Source organism: Falco naumanni, chromosome 2, assembly GCF_017639655.2.
Source record: "Falco naumanni isolate bFalNau1 chromosome 2, bFalNau1.pat, whole genome shotgun sequence".
NCBI lineage: Eukaryota > Metazoa > Chordata > Aves > Falconiformes > Falconidae > Falco > Falco naumanni.
The window spans coordinates 117417697-117438132 of NC_054055.1; the positions used below are offsets into that span (position 1 = coordinate 117417697).

Consider the following 20436-nt stretch of genomic DNA (forward strand, 5'->3'; position numbering starts at 1 on the left):
AAAGCCAGTGTCAAATTAGTTTAGAATATGTTATCTAGCTTGATGCAACAATTCAAGGAAGTGGATTGACTAGAATGATTTTTCTCACTGTGCTCCTTTTGATTCAAACAAAACTGGTTATGAAAATGTATCTGGTAAGAAAACATTGCAGGAACAGGAGTGGTTCTCTTGACATGAAAAAGCTTCAAGGAGATACAATAATAGCCTTCAAAAACACAAGGCACAACTGCAAATAGGAAAAGATTAATTTGTTCCTCATGTTAATTGTCAGGAGGACAAGTATAATGGGCTTTAATGGAACAAAAGAAACATGGCTTGATTTTAGCTTAGAACACAGAATAGCAACTGAACAGATCCAGCTATGTGTTTGCCAGGAAGAAATGGTATTACACACCTGATTGTGTTCAGGAGTGAAGGACAATTACAAAGACTCTCTCCAATGTCAACACATATAAAATTCCCATTTACCTCTTCATTTGACAAGCATTTAAGTGGTACCATAGTCAGATATGGTATGTACAATTTATAACAGGAAAAAATAATTCTGTCCTGTTATGTCCCCCCCAGTGCTAAACTGCTTTATCTATATATAATGAACATATCTTATATATTAATATATATATTTATATAAACATATTTCATATAATTTATATTTAATGTATATCTTAAATATACCTTTATTTTATAAAAATATATAGTTTGCATTCTAATACATTCCTAATTTGTCTAAATTAAGGTTTAAATATGAGTGTTGTTCACTATGGAATGCCACAATACTCTAGCAGAACCTCATCAGGAGAAAATGTATATGCAATAATACCTTGTTTCTCTCTGATAACTAAGATAAAACAATAGACAGCACTGGGGCAATTTTCTTCTTGGTTTGCACCAAGATTATTGTTGCTGTAGTTCAGTTGTAAAATACAGAAATTTAGAAATACAGAAAATACAGAGATATTAAAAAAGAAAGAGGAAAGTAATTCTCACTGACACCGTGTGACAGTGAGACAAATAGCTATCTGTGGGAAACAAAGATCCAGAAAAAAACTAATTAGACAAAAACCAGTTTTTTGGTCCTTGCCTAATTTTATTTAGATCTTGTTTCACAAGACCCCTGTTTAAACTCACCCCATGAGTCATCATGTTGAAACAACTTGGGACCATGTTTACCTTTCATCAGCCCAGTAAAGAAGCTGCCCATTTGAGTAGGTAAGACTCTCAGCTGATTTCAGCTATAATGACTTAAGAATACGTGATCTAGTTTCTTTGTTGATTACACCCAAGATACAAATGGACAACTAGAACAGCATTTTACTGGAAAATGGCACAAATTAAATAATTCTAAAGTATTGGGGAAATACACTAGAATCTTACAGGTCTTTCACATTGATGCTGCTTTTCAAGAAAATATTTATGTCACAGAAGTCCCTTGGTAAAACAAAATGGCAAACTCGCAATTGTTATTTTTATGATAGCTACATATGCGTAGTGCAAAGTCCACCGACTGAAGAAAAGCATTCAAAGAGTCATGACATAATGACTATAGCAGAGCTATGCCCTGCTATAACTCAGCTTTCTAGAGAAAATAGCAGCACTATGTATTACCTTACAACTCTCCCTAGGGAATTAAGTGTATTTTTGAAATTTTAAAAACCAAATACCAGCTGGAATGGTTTTGCAAAATTGCCTTTTAATTTTGGCTAATAACATTACATTATCTTTTTAAATGTTTCTTATTGAAATTAGGAAAAGTTTACAAAAGTAAAGCCCACAAATAGTTAACTAATAAACTGGTTAATTAAAACAAATACTTCAAAGAAAATTTTGGGAACTACTGATTTAGATAAATTATTGGAAACATTGACCAATATTAAGTAGCTTTCATACAGATTTCTGGTTTTGGCTCCCTCTCCCCTACCCTTTTCTTAGTTGTTTGTTGTTTTTTTTTTTAACATGACTGTGAATACTACATCTGAAACACGGGTATTTGAGGACAAAAATTTAACTAGCAACTAGCTCCAACAGTGTTATTTGGTGACTACTGTTCTGGAAATTAGATTAATTCGTAAGAGTTTGCCAGGTGGTGACTCAGATTGAATGATGATTTTAGCTATGAACAGAAATGAGACAAACACCATATCCAAACAGTGATCCTTCCTGAATGCTAACGTAGGCAAATTCCATTTCCTGCTTCTTTTTAAAAAGGTGGAATATTGAACTTGCTGTCCAATTAAACAAGCTTTAAACCATATCAGTAACAAATTATTCTTAGATGGTTTCAGAATGGACTAGCATGTACACTTTCAGGATTCTTGTTATAAAGATTTCTTCAAAAGATCCAGAAGCAGAACGTCAAGGTGAACAGGAAGAATTGCTTCCAGAACAGATACATGTCCTGTATCTTTGCTGGGATTGCAGGGTCTGAGTTTCAGTTTTACACTATACGGGACAACCTCCTACCTCGCTGCAAGCTTTACATATATTAGAAAGTTAAGCATCTTAAAAAAATACTTACGATTTGACATAGACACTTGTGTTCATTGACAAGCTTTTCCAGAGATAAGGATTCTATTACATCTGCTTCTGACAGGGCTCCTTCTCTGTCCTGCTTATTTGCCAGCCTAAAGAAAAAATTAAAAGACACACTTAGCATCCCGACATGAGATTCTCAGATCTCCAAAGGATAAGTTTTTGATAAAAATAGGAAGAAGGGGAAGAAGGAGAAAGTAAAGACAAAAACACCTTGTTTCAGCCTTAATTCTTAATTGGTCTTTCTACTTAATAAACATGTCAGTCCATGCACAATTTGCAACAGATACTAACATTAATTACTAAGGTGCTTAGTAATTATTTAATAATTATTAATAGATGAAGCAATTATATTTTACAGCTAAGAAGATGGATGTAAAAGACTGTACCATTCTACATCTAAAGCTACACAGTACAAGCTGTTGGAGTCTACGGAGACATCAATATCCTAATTAAAATGTATTTAAATTGGTCAGCATCCAAGAAGGTAGGATGGATTAATGTGGTAAGTTTCCTTAAGTATTTAGGAATGTGTTAGCCAAGAAGATATAGTCCCTAAGAAGAAACTTCAAAAAGTAAACTTTCAGTCATGTTGGTCAATGATTTTCTGAGTTTGCTTATGAGCAAATATTAATAACAAATGGAGAAATTTAAAGTCCAAAATATGTACTTTAAACAGGCAAACATGACAAAAACCCACACAGGAAATAATTCTGGTTTCTTGAGGGTTTGAGAGTTTCATAAGAAATAAACAAAACTTCACAAAAAAGGTCAAGTCAAAAAAGAGTTGTTCCCATCTTCCATAAAAACTCTCAATGACAATAGGACGTATAGTCTTTCCTCTCCCATCACCTGCTTTTAATTAACAAGGTAGTATGGTAGAACTCTAGGAACTATGTGAAGATATTAAATAATATTTAACAAGCAATAGACTACTCCTGTTCCACAGTTACTATTTTTCAGCATGAAAACTGGTACCATGTACTTTTAACCAGGACAGACTATTTTGGAATATAAGCATACAATGCAATCTTACTTTGCACTTTCTGCAACAGTAATCCAAGATAAGCGCAAAGGCTGCAAAGAGGAGTATTGCATAACATTAGGAATCTGAAAATTGCACTTGCTGCTCTCCGAGAAAGGAATTCCACTAAAATAACATTCTGAAGTTTAGCAATGCTTCTGTTACATGAGAACTCTGATTCAACTTTCTGGATAAAGTCACAAATATTTGGCTTCCATGAATGCAATGTCAGATGGTTCTGGAAGCAGATTCCATAGCCTTTCTTCTGAAATCTCAAGTCATCATCAACTCAAATGGCTTTTAGAGAATGTTAGGCCAAAGCTTGTACTTTGGATTTATCATACTCCTTGCTGGTAAGAATCCACTCCACAGTTAGCAGAACTTGTCAGCACTTCAGTTTGATCTAAGACCTTATTCCCTCCAACTTTCCAGAATCGCAGTGTGACAGCCTCAATTCTTAATGATTTTATTTCCTTGAGAGGAAGAAAAAAAAAAAAAAAAACCCAAGAAAAAAAAAAGCTGTGTTACATCTATAGCTCAAAAAAACATTCCTTGACACCATTAATCTCGTGCACTATGATTCATTATCTAATCTTTTCAAGAAGAGTTTATGAAGGAGACCGTAGAAAGACAGCTTCTCAAAAGTCCATTCCCTCTCCAACTTCATCGGTCTTAACTGCTTGTGGTCCAAAAAGGCTCACTTATTTACCATCAACCCTACACCCTACTGATAACCAAAACTTTGCCAACCTGCCTACAGAGCTAGAAAAAGCATGAGGCCTTCCTCCTCACCCCTCCTTTGATAATCCACTCCTACTTGTCAACAAAAAAAAAAAGTACTTCTACAGTACTTGGTATGATTTATTGCAGAGATTCCCTAACTGCTGTTCAACGCACGTACAGAACCTACGACGTTTTCAATATGCTTATGATACTCTGGCACTATTTCTTCTCACCAACCAGCTAGAACAAGTAATGTCCTCACAGTATTTAGCTATGAAATAGAGCCAAAGCTAAACCAGGGGGAAACTGAAGAAAATATTTCTGAACACGGAGTTTGTTGCCACAGCCTACTCCTTTCTCACCTGTCGATTAAATAACTGCACTATTTACTAGGCTATTTGGACTGCACATTCTACAAAGCACTGCTGAAGCAGAATGAAATGTTGGTAAGCTGCATAGCTCAGCGTGAGTGTGACACTAACGCCCTGTAACTTGCAGTAGCTGCTGATTTTTAACTTCCAATACCTTGAAAGGTCTAAGATTTGCTTTTTTGTCCATTAGCTTCCATTTTCTTCACAGCACTCCTGTTGCAACATTGACTGTATTCAAAAAATACAGCTGAGGTGCTGTGTCTGAAAAAGCAGAATATCCAAATAGCTATCTCCACCTTATGCTCCTCACGAACTGAAGTGGTTTTGCACAGGTCATATATCTCCTGCTCGACACCCTGCCCACTTCAGCCTTGAGGTCAAACTTACAAATGGAGTTAAAATATTTTTAAGATACTCTGACAAAGTGTATTACTTTGTTATTTGCTGGGGTTTTGTGTTGTTTGGTTTTGTTTTTGGCTTTTTTTTTCAGGTAAATGCATTCATACATCCATGACCTACCCTTGCTTCTTTTTCCCTTCGTGCCTTAAAAGGGAAGCGAGCAATCCCTGCACTTACATTTGGGCTTCATCCGTAGGCAGTGCTCCACTTCCAGCTGTAAACTGGCCCCTATCTAGGGAGCTGCTCCCAGACACTTCCTGCTACTGGGCAGCTCCAGCAGTGATCCGCCTCTCAGCAAGGCTGGGTTTCAAACAGGCAGAACCAGATTCCCCAAGCAGAAAGTAATCAATTTGCCTGTCTACTGCAGTTGCAGAAGTCAGCTCCTCTCTCACACCGCTGCTCCCGATGATGAACCCTTGGACAACTGTATAAGACTTAGAAGTGGAAGGCATGCAGAAAAAACTTCATGGAATGTCACTCAAGGCATATTACTTAGGCAAATATTAGAAACAATGTTTTCCGGATTATACTGAAGCTGAAACCTCAGGAGTTCCTCTGTAAAAGATAAAACGGAAAGCCACCAGCACAGGAATAAAAGGTAAAGACTCTTCTTTTACTTAATGCTTGCTAAGTTGCAAATATCAGAAAAAGGCTGTAGTGTGGTTTAAAATGGGAATGTGCTCAGGTGTCAAGACATGCAAACAATGGATGTCTATCCTGCGAAGAATTGTGTATTTCTCTTGGTGAATATAGTCTCACAGCTCTGCTGCTCATGCACAGGAATGCTAGGTTTTGAGGCAAGTTTATGCATAAAACTTCCTTCCTCAAGGAATACATCGGAGTTATCTTAAAGGATAGAACTTGATTTTAATTTTCCAAGTCAGTACAAAACTGTAGTATGTATATAATAAAAAAAAACCCACATACTTGAAAGCACAGGAGAGTGTCTGTTGGTTTATCACATTAAGTTTGCTAAGTAAGAAACTTTTGTATGTAAAATCACGCCTGACTTATTTCAATTTCATATAAAGTACGTTTGGAACATTCTTAGTGAACAAACTTACTTTACACAAGAAATAAAGCTAGACACCAACTGTTTTTATATCAGGTAGGATTTTTTAAGCAACTAGAAAGCTTTTGAACTTTAAGAGTCATGGGAAACAATGTGGAAAGGGAGTGTATGTATATATTGGCACAACTGACATCTACAGTTCAATGACAGAAGACATGCCAGAGAAAAACAGAGTCTTAACACAAACTATGTGTGTTCCTTGACTTGTTTCTAAAATGTAAATTACTGAGCAAAGAGGAAAAAAGAAAAAAAAAAAAAGACCAGTATTAAAGTTTACTTTACAATCCAAAAGATTTAGTGGGAAAAAAAAATCCAGTATGAACTGGACACATTTGTATATCAAAAAAACAAGAAGTGTTACAGAAAGGGTTTATTTGGGAAGAGGGTATGTGCACACCCATATGTGTGTTTTCTTGTTTTGTAGACACGGGGGATTTTTTAAACCTTGTTACTTCCAAACTAACACATTTCTCTTCACTTCTGTGGGATTCTTATACAGTAAAAACACCGAAAACAAAATACCGTATAGAGTACACACTGCGGGGGGTGGTAATCCCTAAAAGTGGCTCAGTGATGCTGCTTTTGGGGGTAAATTATATCAGTTAACAAGAAACCTAAAATTTTGGGTCAAACCTCTATGGTGGCCATCAAAATTAACAAAGAGCAAAGCATCCCTGAGGTCAAAATATTACAGTACCAGAACTATCAACATGATTAAAAAGCAACTTTAGAAAAAGATGTCTACGAGAATGACTTAGATCAAGAAAATTAGTCTTTAAGGCTACTTCAAGAAGCATAGCTTTGAGGGACTAAATTAGCATTCCTGGGAAAATAAAAAAAAAAAAAAAGAAAAGAAAAAGAGAACACCTTTGAACTTCACAGCAGTCTACCCAAGGGAAAGAACAATGCCATATTCTTCAGTCCATGGTCAATCTTCTATTTAAAAATGCTGTTCTACATTTTTCCTTTAGAAATGTCACCTCTCATCTGTTAACTTGTTTGTTGGGCAACCCTGTGGACAGCAATCAGTAGGATATTTTATCCTAGAGAAGTGAGGCCTCAGCAGATACAGCAAGAAAAGGTTTTGTTAAGTCTTTTTACGTTTTGCTTCTGTTAACATCCATGAAAGTCAAACTCCTGACCCACAAACAGGCAGAAAGATGCCAGTTTGTCAGACTGTTTTTTTTTTCTTTCCTCTTCAGTTACTGGCAGTGCCTTAGCTTTTCGAGGAAGTCACAGAAAACAAAATTCTTTATATTTTTATCGAACAAGCAGATAGGAGAACTAGCCAACAGTTTCCAGCCTCCAATGGAATTAAGCACTCTAAAATTAAACTCTGAGCCCTCTCTTTCCCCAGAGTTTTTGTGGATTGCTTTTAAAAGCTTTTAAGTACACTGAAACAATTCAAATGGTGGGTGTTAACAGTTATTAAACTACATTCTTTAGCACTCTTAAGCCCTTGTGCCTTCTGGATTGTTGACAACAATTATAAACCCATCAGTAGCTTTTTACTGATTAACACTAGGCTCTTTCTCAGGTAATCTGTCTTATTTCATTTCTCTAGTTTACTTTTCATGCCTTCAACTCTTATGCAAAACAATAATTTGAATATTAGGGTAAACCGTACTGAAAAACTGGTTAATAAATTGCTAAAAAATTATCTGCCTGCAAACATCAATTAAGGCTGACCTGTAAAAAATAAAAAAAATAATTAACTGCTTTCATGCAGTTGCAGGGAGAAAGAAGAGACATTTTTCTAATTCAGCCTTTTCTCTAAACATTTCCTCCAGGTCACATTTAAATACGAGAATACTTAGAAGTAAGATTCTAAACTCATCCCGTTTATAATACCTCCAGGCGACTCTAGAGCAACTTCACTCTCATATTACCTTTTGAAGCAGTCACAAGAATGTCAACCATTACAATTTGTTTCATTTTGGTTAAGTGGCCTCATTCTCACCTCAGGTCTGAATCATATTCCTATTTACCGAAAACATGGTCCTCTGACACACTGCTCTGCTCTCAGTTTAATCATACCTATTGATCAAATAGGCTGCATCCAAAGAGATGTCTGAGCTCACATCAGGAATATTATGTTCAACTTCCAGATGCGTAATCCCAAACCCAATGACAATAAATGATATTGCCATACATTTTTGTAGATTTTTAAAAAATGGTTAACTATTAATTATTTTCTTACACTCTATTTCATGTTGATATATCAATACCTAGGCAAACATTGAAGTTATTTAGTCTAAGTTGCCTGTATTTTTTTAAAAAAGTTCCCTGAAAATCCTTTGATTTACTACAGGTGAGTTCCAAGGCTGTGATATGTAGCTATATGGTCTGACAGAGATGAAATGGGAATGTGAAGTAGGTGGGATGTTGCATAACAGAAATTTTGAGAATGCAATTCTACTGCCAGGAAGACAAAAATCTTGAAACTGATTTATAGCAATAACTTGTTAATCAGGAACTCAAACTATATATCCTATTAAATCAAAAGAATTTCACTTGTCCTCTATCCTGTTGCAGACCTTTCTCTTGCTCCTTATTTATTTTCAAATACTGCTTTAAAATATACCAATATCTGGACCTTAATTATGTGATCTTTTGGCAGAGGATATTATGATTTTCTTTCTGTGACCTACAGGTGGCCATCATATTTGCAATAGCTAATTAAGTGCAAGTGCTGACTTCTAGTAGTATTCTTGCTGGAAATAAACAAATAAACCCAGGTATTTACATTTACTTCTCTCTGCTGCTCATTTCTGAAGTCTCTTAAAAAATACTACTGATGGTAAACATCAAAACATTAAGGAAGTTCTTTAGTTTTGCTTTTAATTAAGGGATACACCATTCCCTTACCAAATACAGAGAATAATCCACAGCCTAACTGATCGGCAGAGTGAGATCATTGTTTTGTCAGTCAGGACTTGTAGGTGCAGCATGCGTCACCGTAACTGTGACTTACATCAGCACAAAAGCACGAACTCGCCACCTTCCATTACCCACAGTATCAGCAGGGAACATGAGACTTGTCTGGAGACATGGAAATGGTGGTGGATGCTTCTCCTCAAGTCTTCCACAACTGCAGCCACACATTCGTAACAATGGTTCCAAAACTCTGTGGAACTATCTCAGATTTGCCAGTGGTTCACTGTGCATCTTTGAACCAAATACTTCATAAAAGAGCACAAACCCCCCCACATTTTTCTAATTAGAGAAGTACTGACAGTTGTAGAGATTCTGAAAGTATAAAAGCTTGTAATACAGGTGATTCCCACACAACATGACTGTGCTACAGGCTTCTGGCCAAATGGCCAAGAACACCTGAACTACTTTAGGTAACTAAGGTCTATTCTCCCCTCTCCATCTCCCTTGAAGGGCTCACTCCAACAGTGTGATCCGCTTACACTTTTCCCACAACTTTGGACTCATTCTTACCCATCTTATGAACTCCTGGAAAACTCAGACCTGTTTGATTCTATTTGAATCTCATGTTTTTACTCAATATCAATATTTCCCTACCTCCCATGATCTATTTCACACCCATCAGAGATCCCGATCCCCCAGGCTACCTTGCTGCAAATGCAGCACCACTACGCTCCTGCGTACTGGTCATTTTGGTTTCACTGGGTAGCCTTATGGCAGTTATGGTGGGTAATATCGTTGTGGGGACAAGCAACCAGATTTTATTTCCTCAATGTTACGTAGCAGGCAACACCAGAAGCAATGTGCTGTAGGTTATTTCCCAGCAGCTGACAAATACAAATGACCTTTGCATGTTAGTATTTTTTAATATTAAGAATGAGATACCCATTAGCACTTAAGTCCCCCGTGCAGGAAAGGTTACTGATTTTGCACTACCATATCATATATAATCTGATACAGTTTAGCTACCTTCTACATATAATGGCAGCTCTTTTTAGGCTCATAACCAGGACAAGCTCTCTGCCTTTGATATTTTCCTCATGAACCACTCCCACACTTCCCACAAACAGAAACTTGAACTTAGACTATTTTTAAATATGTTTTCCCAATGACTTATCATCTTAAAACAGAGATGCTTTAAGAGGATGTTTTCATCCAACCACCTTGCTGCATGATAATCCTTGGTTTAAGCACGTTCATGACAAGGCATTTAAATTAAAGGAAATTTCTTAAACAAAATAAAAGAGAAATAAATGTAACCTGTAATAAGATTGCTCGCTTTAGTTACTTAAGTTATATCTTGGGGTAACAGGGCAAGATTCCAAAACCATCAAACAAGTTCCTTCTTTTCTTGTGAGAATATACAAGAGAGCACAGTCTCTGGAGCAAACTAGAATTTCAACCCAGGCCCCTAGTTTTCCTCACACACTACTCTAAATATCTTAAACTGTAGACATTTAAATGGTATATGTGTCTCAGTACTTTTTTGTTCTTAAAGTTAAGACACTCAAAGTAGTAATCAAGTTCCAGACCAAAGTATGATTCCCAACATTACTCGAAGGCATTGTGCTCAAAAAGAACAGTTATACGGGTTTGCTGGCACCATATAAAAGAGCTGTAATGTAACTTCACTGCAGCCTGGATATGGATTTTAAAAGAAAATAATTAAAAAATGCGTAAGATTACTTGTAATGTGAAATTCTTTTGGGACATGTTGCCCCAAAGCACCCTCTACCCAGTGCCCTTAATTGACTTATAATAAGGAACAGGAAAACAAACTGACCCTTACTTTTGTCACAATCATTAAAAAAAAAAAAAAGAAAAAAAAAAATGGTAGCTATTTCTGTAGAGGTAAAAAAGCAGTATGATGCAGAACAGAGATTACACATCTCAAAGAGCTCTCTAAGAGAGAATTCTGACCCTTGTTTGCCTGTAAATCCTCTCCTCCTGTTGGAGCGCAGTATGTTAAAATGAACGTAAGGAGGCATGCAAATTGCATCAAAGGTGAAATACAAACAGAGCCTTTTGCATCAGGCAGTTTAATGAAGGTGCTGAATAACCAAGAAATAGTGACCAAAACGATGAAATTAAAATAAACAGCAGTTCTTGGTAAGTCGGGTGTGGATGGGGAAATAAAATATTCATCAAAGCCAAAAAAGAAGCCATTAAATCTAATTACAACCAGTAAAAAGAATTCCATATGATCAGCTTAGCTACTTCACATATCCATTTAAGCCTTTTCACTTAATGCAGCCCAAACCTCATTTTTGGATGTAGGCTCCCTGTTCACTGGGTCTACTGACACGTTAGATAGGTGAAAGAATATTTTATGTCTGCTTTGCAATTAAGGAAAAGAACCTTTCAACTTGCCTCCCCTCTCCTTAAAAAATAGAGAATATATATTCTTTTTCATTTTCATCAAATTCATTATTTGTGTTTAGGACATATTTTAACATCATGACAGATTATTAATAACGGTGGTCCAGTTATCAGGACCTATTATGTCCCTCATCAGTGTACTGAGGTAACTGGCATTATGAAGACCTTCCCAACAACATATGTCATCAATTTGACTGGAGAGATTCATAACCCTGATGAGCAACACAGTAAAGTTATCAGAAGGCAAAGACTCCTGCAATACCCTTAAAATGTATTTGACAAGGATGTGTGCAAAACTGTATTTCTGAACCTGTCAACTATATACAACCATAGATAAAGATGCCCACCAGAGGAACAAATTCAAACTTAACCACCAGCAGATCTTCATGATAAAAACACCGCGAGGGGCAGGGAGGGAAGCCTTTCTAAAAAATAAGGTATGCCAGAGTGACCAAACTGAAATGCCGCATGCACAATCCTACTTTTCTCCCCAAATACATGTAAGAAAGCATATAAGTACTCCTTGGACTCAAGTACAACTTAGACACTGGGCCAAACTGAGCCTGGTTTTTCTTCTTTTCCTTTCCCGTCACCTTCCCAAATCCACCCTGTAGCCCTGTCTGTTCCTTGGCTGTATTTTCCATCTTACATTGCTCCTAAGCAATGAACACAGAAGGCACAGTGCCATATCGGCTTGACGAAGTTATTGCAACTATACTATTAGAGCAACTCCATTTCTACAGATTATCTTTTATTAAAGACTGGCTCGCAGTGTGTGATTCTGGCTCCAAGCACATGGTTCAGCATTGGTAACGGTGCAGACAAAAGGCAACACAGCGGCCGTTATGACCAAGGAAAGGCCAGGAACAGGGGCAAACCTCATCAATGCTCTTCAGCTTTATATGTGTAAGAGCATTATAGGGCCATTTCTAACCACAGTCGATAATTTGAAGCTACAGTTTAACAAGCTAACACTTTCCCCATCTACCAGTTTGGTTTGCCTTTACTGCAGTCAGTCTCTTAGCTGTTTTAACCCAAATTTTCAGGCCTTTGATGAAGAAAAAGTCTGATGAGGATGTGCTAGGCTGTGCTACTTTATCACTTCAGAAAGACAGTCTTTTAAAATCTTATTTTGAATACAAGGGATACCCTAAGTCATTGGATTGCTTTCAGGCCACGTGTTTTCTTTACTGAACTCTGAAAGAACAGGCATATTCTCCCTCTTTTGACAAAAACTTCAAAGAAATAAATCTTTCATCTCAGTCAGAAGAACAACAGGATGTGCCCCTATACATATACACAAATACGTAGGAAAACAAGGACTCGGTATATGAACAAAGCTTATTGTAGAACACTCAATAAGTCAAGCCAACAATTTGCAAGGTTATCTTTGCCACAAACACATCCTTATTTATTTGAAACCAGCATGCATTTCAGTTGCCAGTATAATCAACGACATTTATTCATGCGTGTTCAGTGGCAGGTTTTGAAGGCATGCCCGATAGGACATAAGATACAAACCTAGGGTTCAGTTGCTTACATTCCACTCTTTAGTGAGACTGATGTTTAAACAAGGAAAAAAAAAATCTATTAACACCAATCTCAAGTATTTTGTGCTTACATCTTTGCAAGTTTGATGTTTGGGAGTATTTATAGATTTGCAAATCTGTTGCTTGCCCCAAGGAATACAGCTATTTCAAGACCACTGCACCCAAAACATTGAAAAGTATATGTCAATCATTAATGGATACACAAATTGAAGATGAATCCCAGTATAGTTCTTGTGCTCCTGTGTTTAACTTACTTTCAAGCCACAGAAGATTAATCACATGAAAAATTGGTAACTGCCTTTTTGAGAAATTGTACTGTGTTCTGAAGCAGTAACTGGATGACTGCATGCATGTTTTAAGAGGTTTTCAGTAATTACTTGCATTCTCTTAGATACAAGAAAGTCTCGCCACCTCACATCATAAGCATTAATGGTGCCCTTAGAACTTGCTTTTAATCACAGGCTTGTCAAGCCGTGCAAAATTAACATGGGTCAACAGATGTGTTTGGCTATACTAAAACAGATTTTCAGGTCACTTCTCTGAAGCCTTGTTCAGCACTCCTGGTTCCTTTCACATGCCCCAGAATGAACTTTCCCCGTGGCAGTCTGGGTGGTGCCAAGCTGCTCTGAAACATTCCTAAAGAATGTTACCTTGATGAAATTGCCTGACTTCTGCTGTGGGCAGATACGTAGCAAGTTAGGCAATGAAGAGGAATTATTGTAACAATGTTAATACATGTTGCATTTTCCCCACCCCAAAGTAATGTTTTCCAATTAATTACTTGCAAGCTTGCTGGTTCACAAGTGTCACTACGGTCCTGTGACTTCTAATGACTGCTAAGGCTTTTTGGATTCTCTTGATGCAGATCAACAAACACATTCAGATATTAAGGCATTAAAGGGAAAATAAATTAAAAAAAAAAGCAGCAAGAGTAATCCACACTTGTGCAGAATATCAACATTCTTTCTCACGATTGATTTCTGTAGCATTTCAAGTTTTGTTTTTTCAGCTAATCCGCCTGCAGACAGCAAGATTTAAGTCTGTGGAGGACACATTCATACTGTTAGACTCCGTGACTTATGCAACACAAAAATCTATTTAGGGTCTTTAAATACCCATAAGGGAGCAGAGATACCACAGCAGTAACATTTGCAGCTGTTCAAATGTTACAAAATCATTTGCGTACAGACAGGTTACTGGAGTAGACCTTTGCAGTTACTACAAAAGTATCCTTCTGGACACTACACAGAAATAGTGCATTTGCTTACTTACAAACAACCAAAACAACGTTAGAATTGGGGTTTAAGAAGAAATGCACCTATAAAACACTACTATTTCAGAAGACTGCCCTGAAATCTCTGAAAACAGCCAAAAGATTCTACTGTACTGTTTCACCTTTACGCTTGAACAGGCCTTTGAAAGACACACATTTGATTTAACCAGAAGACCCCAAGTAAAAATCCCATAATCTTCTAGTCCTTTTTACTGAATTTTTCCATTCTTGCTCATAGTCCAAGGAAAACATTCATAAAGGTTTTGAGAAAAATACTTTCTTCCCTATAATTAAAAATAGTTGACCTTTGACATTTTCTAAAACATACACAATAGAAACTTTCTATTAATTATGTCTCCAGTAAAGCATGCACAACACCTAGGGTAGAAAACAGAACTAAATCCACCTTCTATTAAACAAGAAACAGTACTAAATTGTATCTCCCTATGGTGCACAAAGTCCATTTGCATAAATGTTATGAAGACTGCAAATGACAACATAAGAATAGATGACAGTAATCTAAAAAGGGATTAGAAAATCTTCATGCTGCAACATTAGTGATATGGATCCACCTCTATGAAGCTCAGCCATTAAAAGAAATAGCATTTTCATGCTAAATTATTCGAGTTCTTAAATTACTAAGAGTTCTGTTCTGTTTTGCTGTAGAGTTAAGTGCTTCACTTACTACCAGTTTAACTCCCCAGGCAGAAGAAAGCAAGGAAAATGGAGAAAGGCTTTTTGGTGTGGCTAAACCAAAGCCTAAAGCAGCTTATTTACGCCGGAACTCTGATCCATTCGATAGTCTATCTCATAACCTCAAAAGCTGAAGCGTGTACTTCCTACTGAGCATCCAAAAATGGAGCAGCAGATTCACTTCTATTTTTTTTTAAAAAGAGAGATTTAAAAGTTTATTAGTTTTCCTCAAATAATGTATTACAATTAAATAATAATTTGAGTTACTCCTAGTTTCCTCCCCAAAATAAAAGTCCTCTCCACATGCCATATTCTTCATTGTCGTTCCTCCCGGCAAGTTCTGGGCCTTACACCACCCACAACAAAAATGGGCTTGGGCTGCAAATCACTGTGTGTGGGAAAAACCACTGCAGTGAAGAAGCTGAGGGATGACTGTTAACCGTATCCACCTGAAGACAAATTAAAAACCTTAGCTTATGTAAACAGAATTAAATGGTGGAGTGCACTGACACCACCTACCCTGTACGTTTGTCCAGAATACCTACCACTTCCAATTCACTGCTACTTTACTTTTGTAGCTCTAAATTCAGGAACTATTTTCCATGTCTATATATAAATGCTAACATTGTTGTCACACTTTGATTACAGTCAAACAAGAAAAAAAGATATCAGCGTTAACTCCCTGTGTTGGCAAGAGGGGAAAAAAACCTGAACCCTAAAACCATGAGAGACCGCCTCCAAGAGCTTAAACTGCGAGCTAAGGAACTACAGATAGCTGGAGAAAACAACGGTGCAACTGTACAAGAAGAAGAGCTGGAGGAGTTTGAACAGCAGGCCATTATTTATGAAAAAGAGCCCATAACTGAAAGGCACTTGCACGAAATCCAGAAGCTTCAGAATGACATTAACAATTTGGTGGAGGAAGTTCATAAATTCAGTCAACAACAAAAAAGCCTACTATCTTCAATGAGAAGATTCAGTGTTCTTAAAAAGGAATCTAACATAGCAAGAGAAATAAAAATTCAAGCAGAGCACATACGAAAATGTTTGGATGAACTTTCAAAAACAGTGAAAAAAGCTGAAAATGAACATGGGCCATCACGTGCCGCAGTAAGAATTCTGGCTTCCCAGCATGCTTTCTTATCCCAGCGTTACGTAAATGCTATGCTGTCATACAACGATGCCATAACTGCTAAGCAAGAGAAATGCAGAAAATTTATTGTCCGTCAGCTTGAAGTAGCTGGTAAAGAGGTATCTGAGGACGAAGTCAATGACATGCTCCAACAAGGAAAATGGGAGATTTTCAATGAAAATCTACTCACTGAAGTAAAAATTACCAAAGCTCAGCTTTCAGAGATTGAACAGAGACATAAAGAACTAGTGAATCTGGAGAACCAGATCAAAGACATAAAGGAACTTTTTATCCAGATATCAGTTCTGGTGGAGGAACAAGGGGAGATGATCAACAACATTGAAATCAGTATGAACAACACTCAAGAATACACTCAAGTATCTAAAGAAAAATTTGGGCTTGCAGTCAAGTATCGAAAAAGAAACCCTTGCAAAGCAATATGCTGCTGGTGTTGTCCATGCTGCAAATGACAAAAGAAATAAACTGTTTGAAATACCAATGGTTCCTATTTAGCAAGCTGACCTCGTAAAACAGTCTCAGGACCCCTCGACTGCTTTACTTTTCCTCCCATTTCTCCTTCCACAGAGCTCTCAGGAAAAACTGCATCTGTTTTTCCAAACAGAGTTAGAAGAATGCAAAGAATTTTGTGGTTTTCACAGGAACACATGAACTAGGGGAAAGGACCAAAGGACACAAGTGACACTTTGTTCTTCCAGTCAAACTAAAACAATGTGGCAAAAAACTACCTGTGCTTTTGGAAAGCACTGAAAATATTGTTAATCTCAAAGACGGATTCATAAGAATGATTTAGTTAACTTTCACAAAATAATAATTAGCATTTTTAATTGCCTTTTGGATTTTTAGTACTCATATTTACTTGGTTCAAACTCTAAGGATTTTTTTCTAGGAACTTGAAAATCTACCAAAAAGAAATCTACACATAAAGCAGACAGCATTAATAACAATCCAGAACATGACGCCTAAACCAAACAAGAAGTCAGAAACCAGTTATCAAGAGTGTTTCAATACTACCTCTGTAGGAAAAGTTACTAACAGGCTTACTTAACTACTTAACACCATGAAATAATGCTCATGTTATAGCAGGACAGCACGCACTGCCTTACAGAATGCAAAACAGGCATTGGGTTATTTATTTTAATGACACCATACTGTATTGCTTACAGGTAGGTGTTCAGTTGATATTTTCCGAACACATTAAAGATCACTAGCAGCAGAAGCCCACATTACCAAACCTGCAGGGACATTTGGTAGCAGCCTGCCAAGAAGCCAAGCGTTAATAAACTGACAGAGATATTTACATTATTCAACTACACAGAGTGGACCCCTATCAGGTAAGGAGAGGGGAATATGATACTTCATTACACAGTGATAAGACACATTCTTACTGCTGCCTAGCCTAGCTAAATTTGCAGTTGCCTCTGCAATTTCACTTTTGCTAGTACAAAAATTAAGTATAATAAAGCAATAGAATGCCATCCTAATTAAAATAAACATGATCTAGAAACAGAGAATTATTTAGGTTGAAAGAAATTTTTTGGGAACATCCAGACCGATCAACCTCTTCCTCAAATCAAGACAGGAATTTCCCTAGTTGCAGCTCCTCTCCACCACTTCTCATCCCATCAGCACATCTCCAAGAACATTGTTCTGTTATCTTCACACCTTACTAGTAAGCAGCAGGAAGACCTCTCCCTTAGTTTCTTCATTTAAAGTCCGAACAAATGCAGCTGACTCTCCTCATATGTGACACGCTGCAATACCCAAGCAGCACAGACTCCCTATAGTATAATCAACATTTGTCTTCACAGTTTTCTTGTAGTGCCAAGTCCAGAACCAGGCATGGTATAGGACATGCATTTATTTATACTACTACAGGAATGACCAGAAGGACTAGTTGAGAGTATCCAGAACTCTAAATGGCTCTATGAAATTCTGCCAGTTGTAGAAGCCTAGGATCTTCATGTAGGTATGCAAAACAGATGCCTCAGATAGGAAATACGAGTATCACCCCTGAGCACCTAAACCAGAGCAGCTAGACATTGACTCAACCGGTCCCTGAAGATCCCTTAGATGTTCTCTAGGAACGAACTGAATTAGCAAGACAGGAAGTATATCACTGCTTTATTTTGCAGCAGCAGTTACTACTGCAATGAAGAAAAGCAAGCAGATGTAAGTGCTTTTGTTCTCCATAGTCCCAATGGTTGGTTTCTGCCCTGTTCCCTTTTGGAACTTAATGAGAAACAGTGTTCTAATGCAATTTAACAGAAAACAACAATGCAACTGAGACTTGATACGAAACAGAAAATAACAATGCAACTTGAGCAAAAAGTTACTTCCAAAAAGAAAAAAACCAAACCAAACCAAAACTCCAAAACCAAACCCCACATCAGGAATGTATGTCTGAACTCCGTTTGCTGTGCAAAGACACAATCAACACCACGATATCTGGATACAGTCAGAGAAGTTAGAGCAAAATGCACTGCAATTCTGCAAGTGCAAAGTGAGCTAGAGAGCTAGATATCTCTAATTGCATCGGGGGGGGGGGGGATCAATCTACTAACAAAAGGCACTACTGAATTATTTTTACATTGCGACATATTATGAATTGTTGGATTTCTTCCATCTCAGCTTAAAAGTGCAACTGAAATTGACTGCTATCATAGTACAACCAGAGGTCTGAACCATAAAGTGAAAAATATTATTTACACATTAGCAACAAAAAGTAAAAATAGATAATGACACCACTGATACAGTTACATTAAATGATCTCCCTTACATATATGGAAGCTACCTTCATGTCCCAAGGGCAAAGTACAAATTAGCCAATAAGCCACACAGAGAAAAAAGTTGCTATGGCCAACATGCTCTTTCATATATATATGTATGTACCTATGTATATAAATGTATGTAATTCACACAGAAATATGCACTACACACCACACCATCTTCTTTTCCTGTTTTTACTTTTAGAAAAAACAACAGTACATAACAGATAGCCCTTTCCTTCCCTCCTAGGCCCTTAAGAAGAAAAGCATTATGGTAATTCTGTGAAGGAATTGCAGCCAGCGTTCACAAACAGAGAAAACCAAATTACAGCAAGCACCACTGGTTTACACAGCATCCCCCATGCAGGAGTGTTCACACAAGCATCCTCATCTGAGAGAGAAACGTGTTCCTAGGCTAGCCCTTCCTCTGCACACAACAGATACATTTCTCTTAAGTAAATACGGTCTTGTTAAACAAGAGCTGTACCTTATATACCGGAAAAAAAATCAAGTTTCACTAACGCTCAGGAAGACAGCTGCCTATCCACACACAAGTAAATAACTGAAGTAGTTTTCAGCTGTATGTTGGTTAGAAAATGGCAAAAGCAGAAACAAAAATACATAACGAACTGCAGAATAACTGAGAGAAGCCCAGGAAGACTTGCAGAAAAGAAAGCTTCTTCTTAATATGAGGTGCTATCAACTCTAAGTAGATAGTATTAACTACATCTTACATTGACATAAGAATTTGATTGAGCATTCAAAATGATTAACAGCAGAAATTTTGCAGTAAACATTAAAGTAACTTCTCAGTGATGTTTTTAGTTACACAGTTATGCAGAAGAGCAAACAAACTAAACCAGAGCCGACAGAGTTCTAATAGGAAATGTGAAACAGTAAAAGCTATAATCCCTCATCACCAAAATAACAGGTAGAAAGTAACTTTCTACTAAAAAAAACCAAAAACACCCAAACAAAACCAAAACCTGTCTGGCAATGTCTCTAGTATAAAAATACCAGCCATAGCACATAGACTTGTATTACATCTTGCGTGTGTTTCATGTCAAAGACAAAAAAAAAAATAAAGCCAACAAAAAAAACCCAAATACAAAAATAACCCCAAACAAAACCAGTATTTGCCTACATAATATGAAGATTACATGTTCCTTTCTGATAAAAGGTCAAAAAAACCCTCTAAGAAAATAAAATATAAACTTGCATACCTATATAATTGTTGAGGATGCTGACAGAAGAATTGAACCATGAACTGCAATAACTCTTGCCTTCTGCAACTCAGTTTCCCCATACATAACAGACTGATTAACTACTTAAGCATTTGAGTGTTAAACAAAGCCTACATGAGCAAAGCAAACATAAATTTAGCAGTAACACCAAATGTAAAAGAATTATAGAGGAATTAAAGCAGGTTAATTAACACTGATAATATACAGCTGTGGGCTGGCTTCAGGGGCGGCGTTGGCTGATGTGGATAAGGTGCAGCTGTGGCTGGTTCCTGCTAAGTACTTAAATAGCTCTAAGGACTGTATGAAGAGGAGGACCAGATGGAGAGA

At 37.0% G+C, this 20436-nt stretch overlaps 2 protein-coding genes across 6 annotated transcripts in view; one reads left to right on the top strand and one right to left on the bottom strand.

Annotated features, from left to right (window-relative positions):
- The window catches only part of ARL13B (ADP ribosylation factor like GTPase 13B), a 45437-nt gene that overhangs the window by 12782 nt on the left and 12219 nt on the right, over window positions 1-20436 (bottom strand). For all 5 annotated transcript variants that reach the window (XM_040583031.1, XM_040583029.1, XM_040583028.1 and 2 more), the window contains one exon: window positions 2516-2621. In XM_040583031.1, the coding sequence (XP_040438965.1) occupies window positions 2516-2621 (106 nt within the window). The remainder of the gene's footprint in view (window positions 1-2515; window positions 2622-20436) is intronic.
- On the top strand, window positions 5003-18599 carry STX19 (syntaxin 19). Its single transcript, XM_040583033.1, has 2 exons — window positions 5003-5644; window positions 15596-18599. Exon 2 carries the CDS (start codon window positions 15671-15673, stop codon window positions 16547-16549), a length of 879 nt encoding a protein of 292 aa, XP_040438967.1. The 5' UTR covers window positions 5003-5644; window positions 15596-15670; the 3' UTR covers window positions 16550-18599.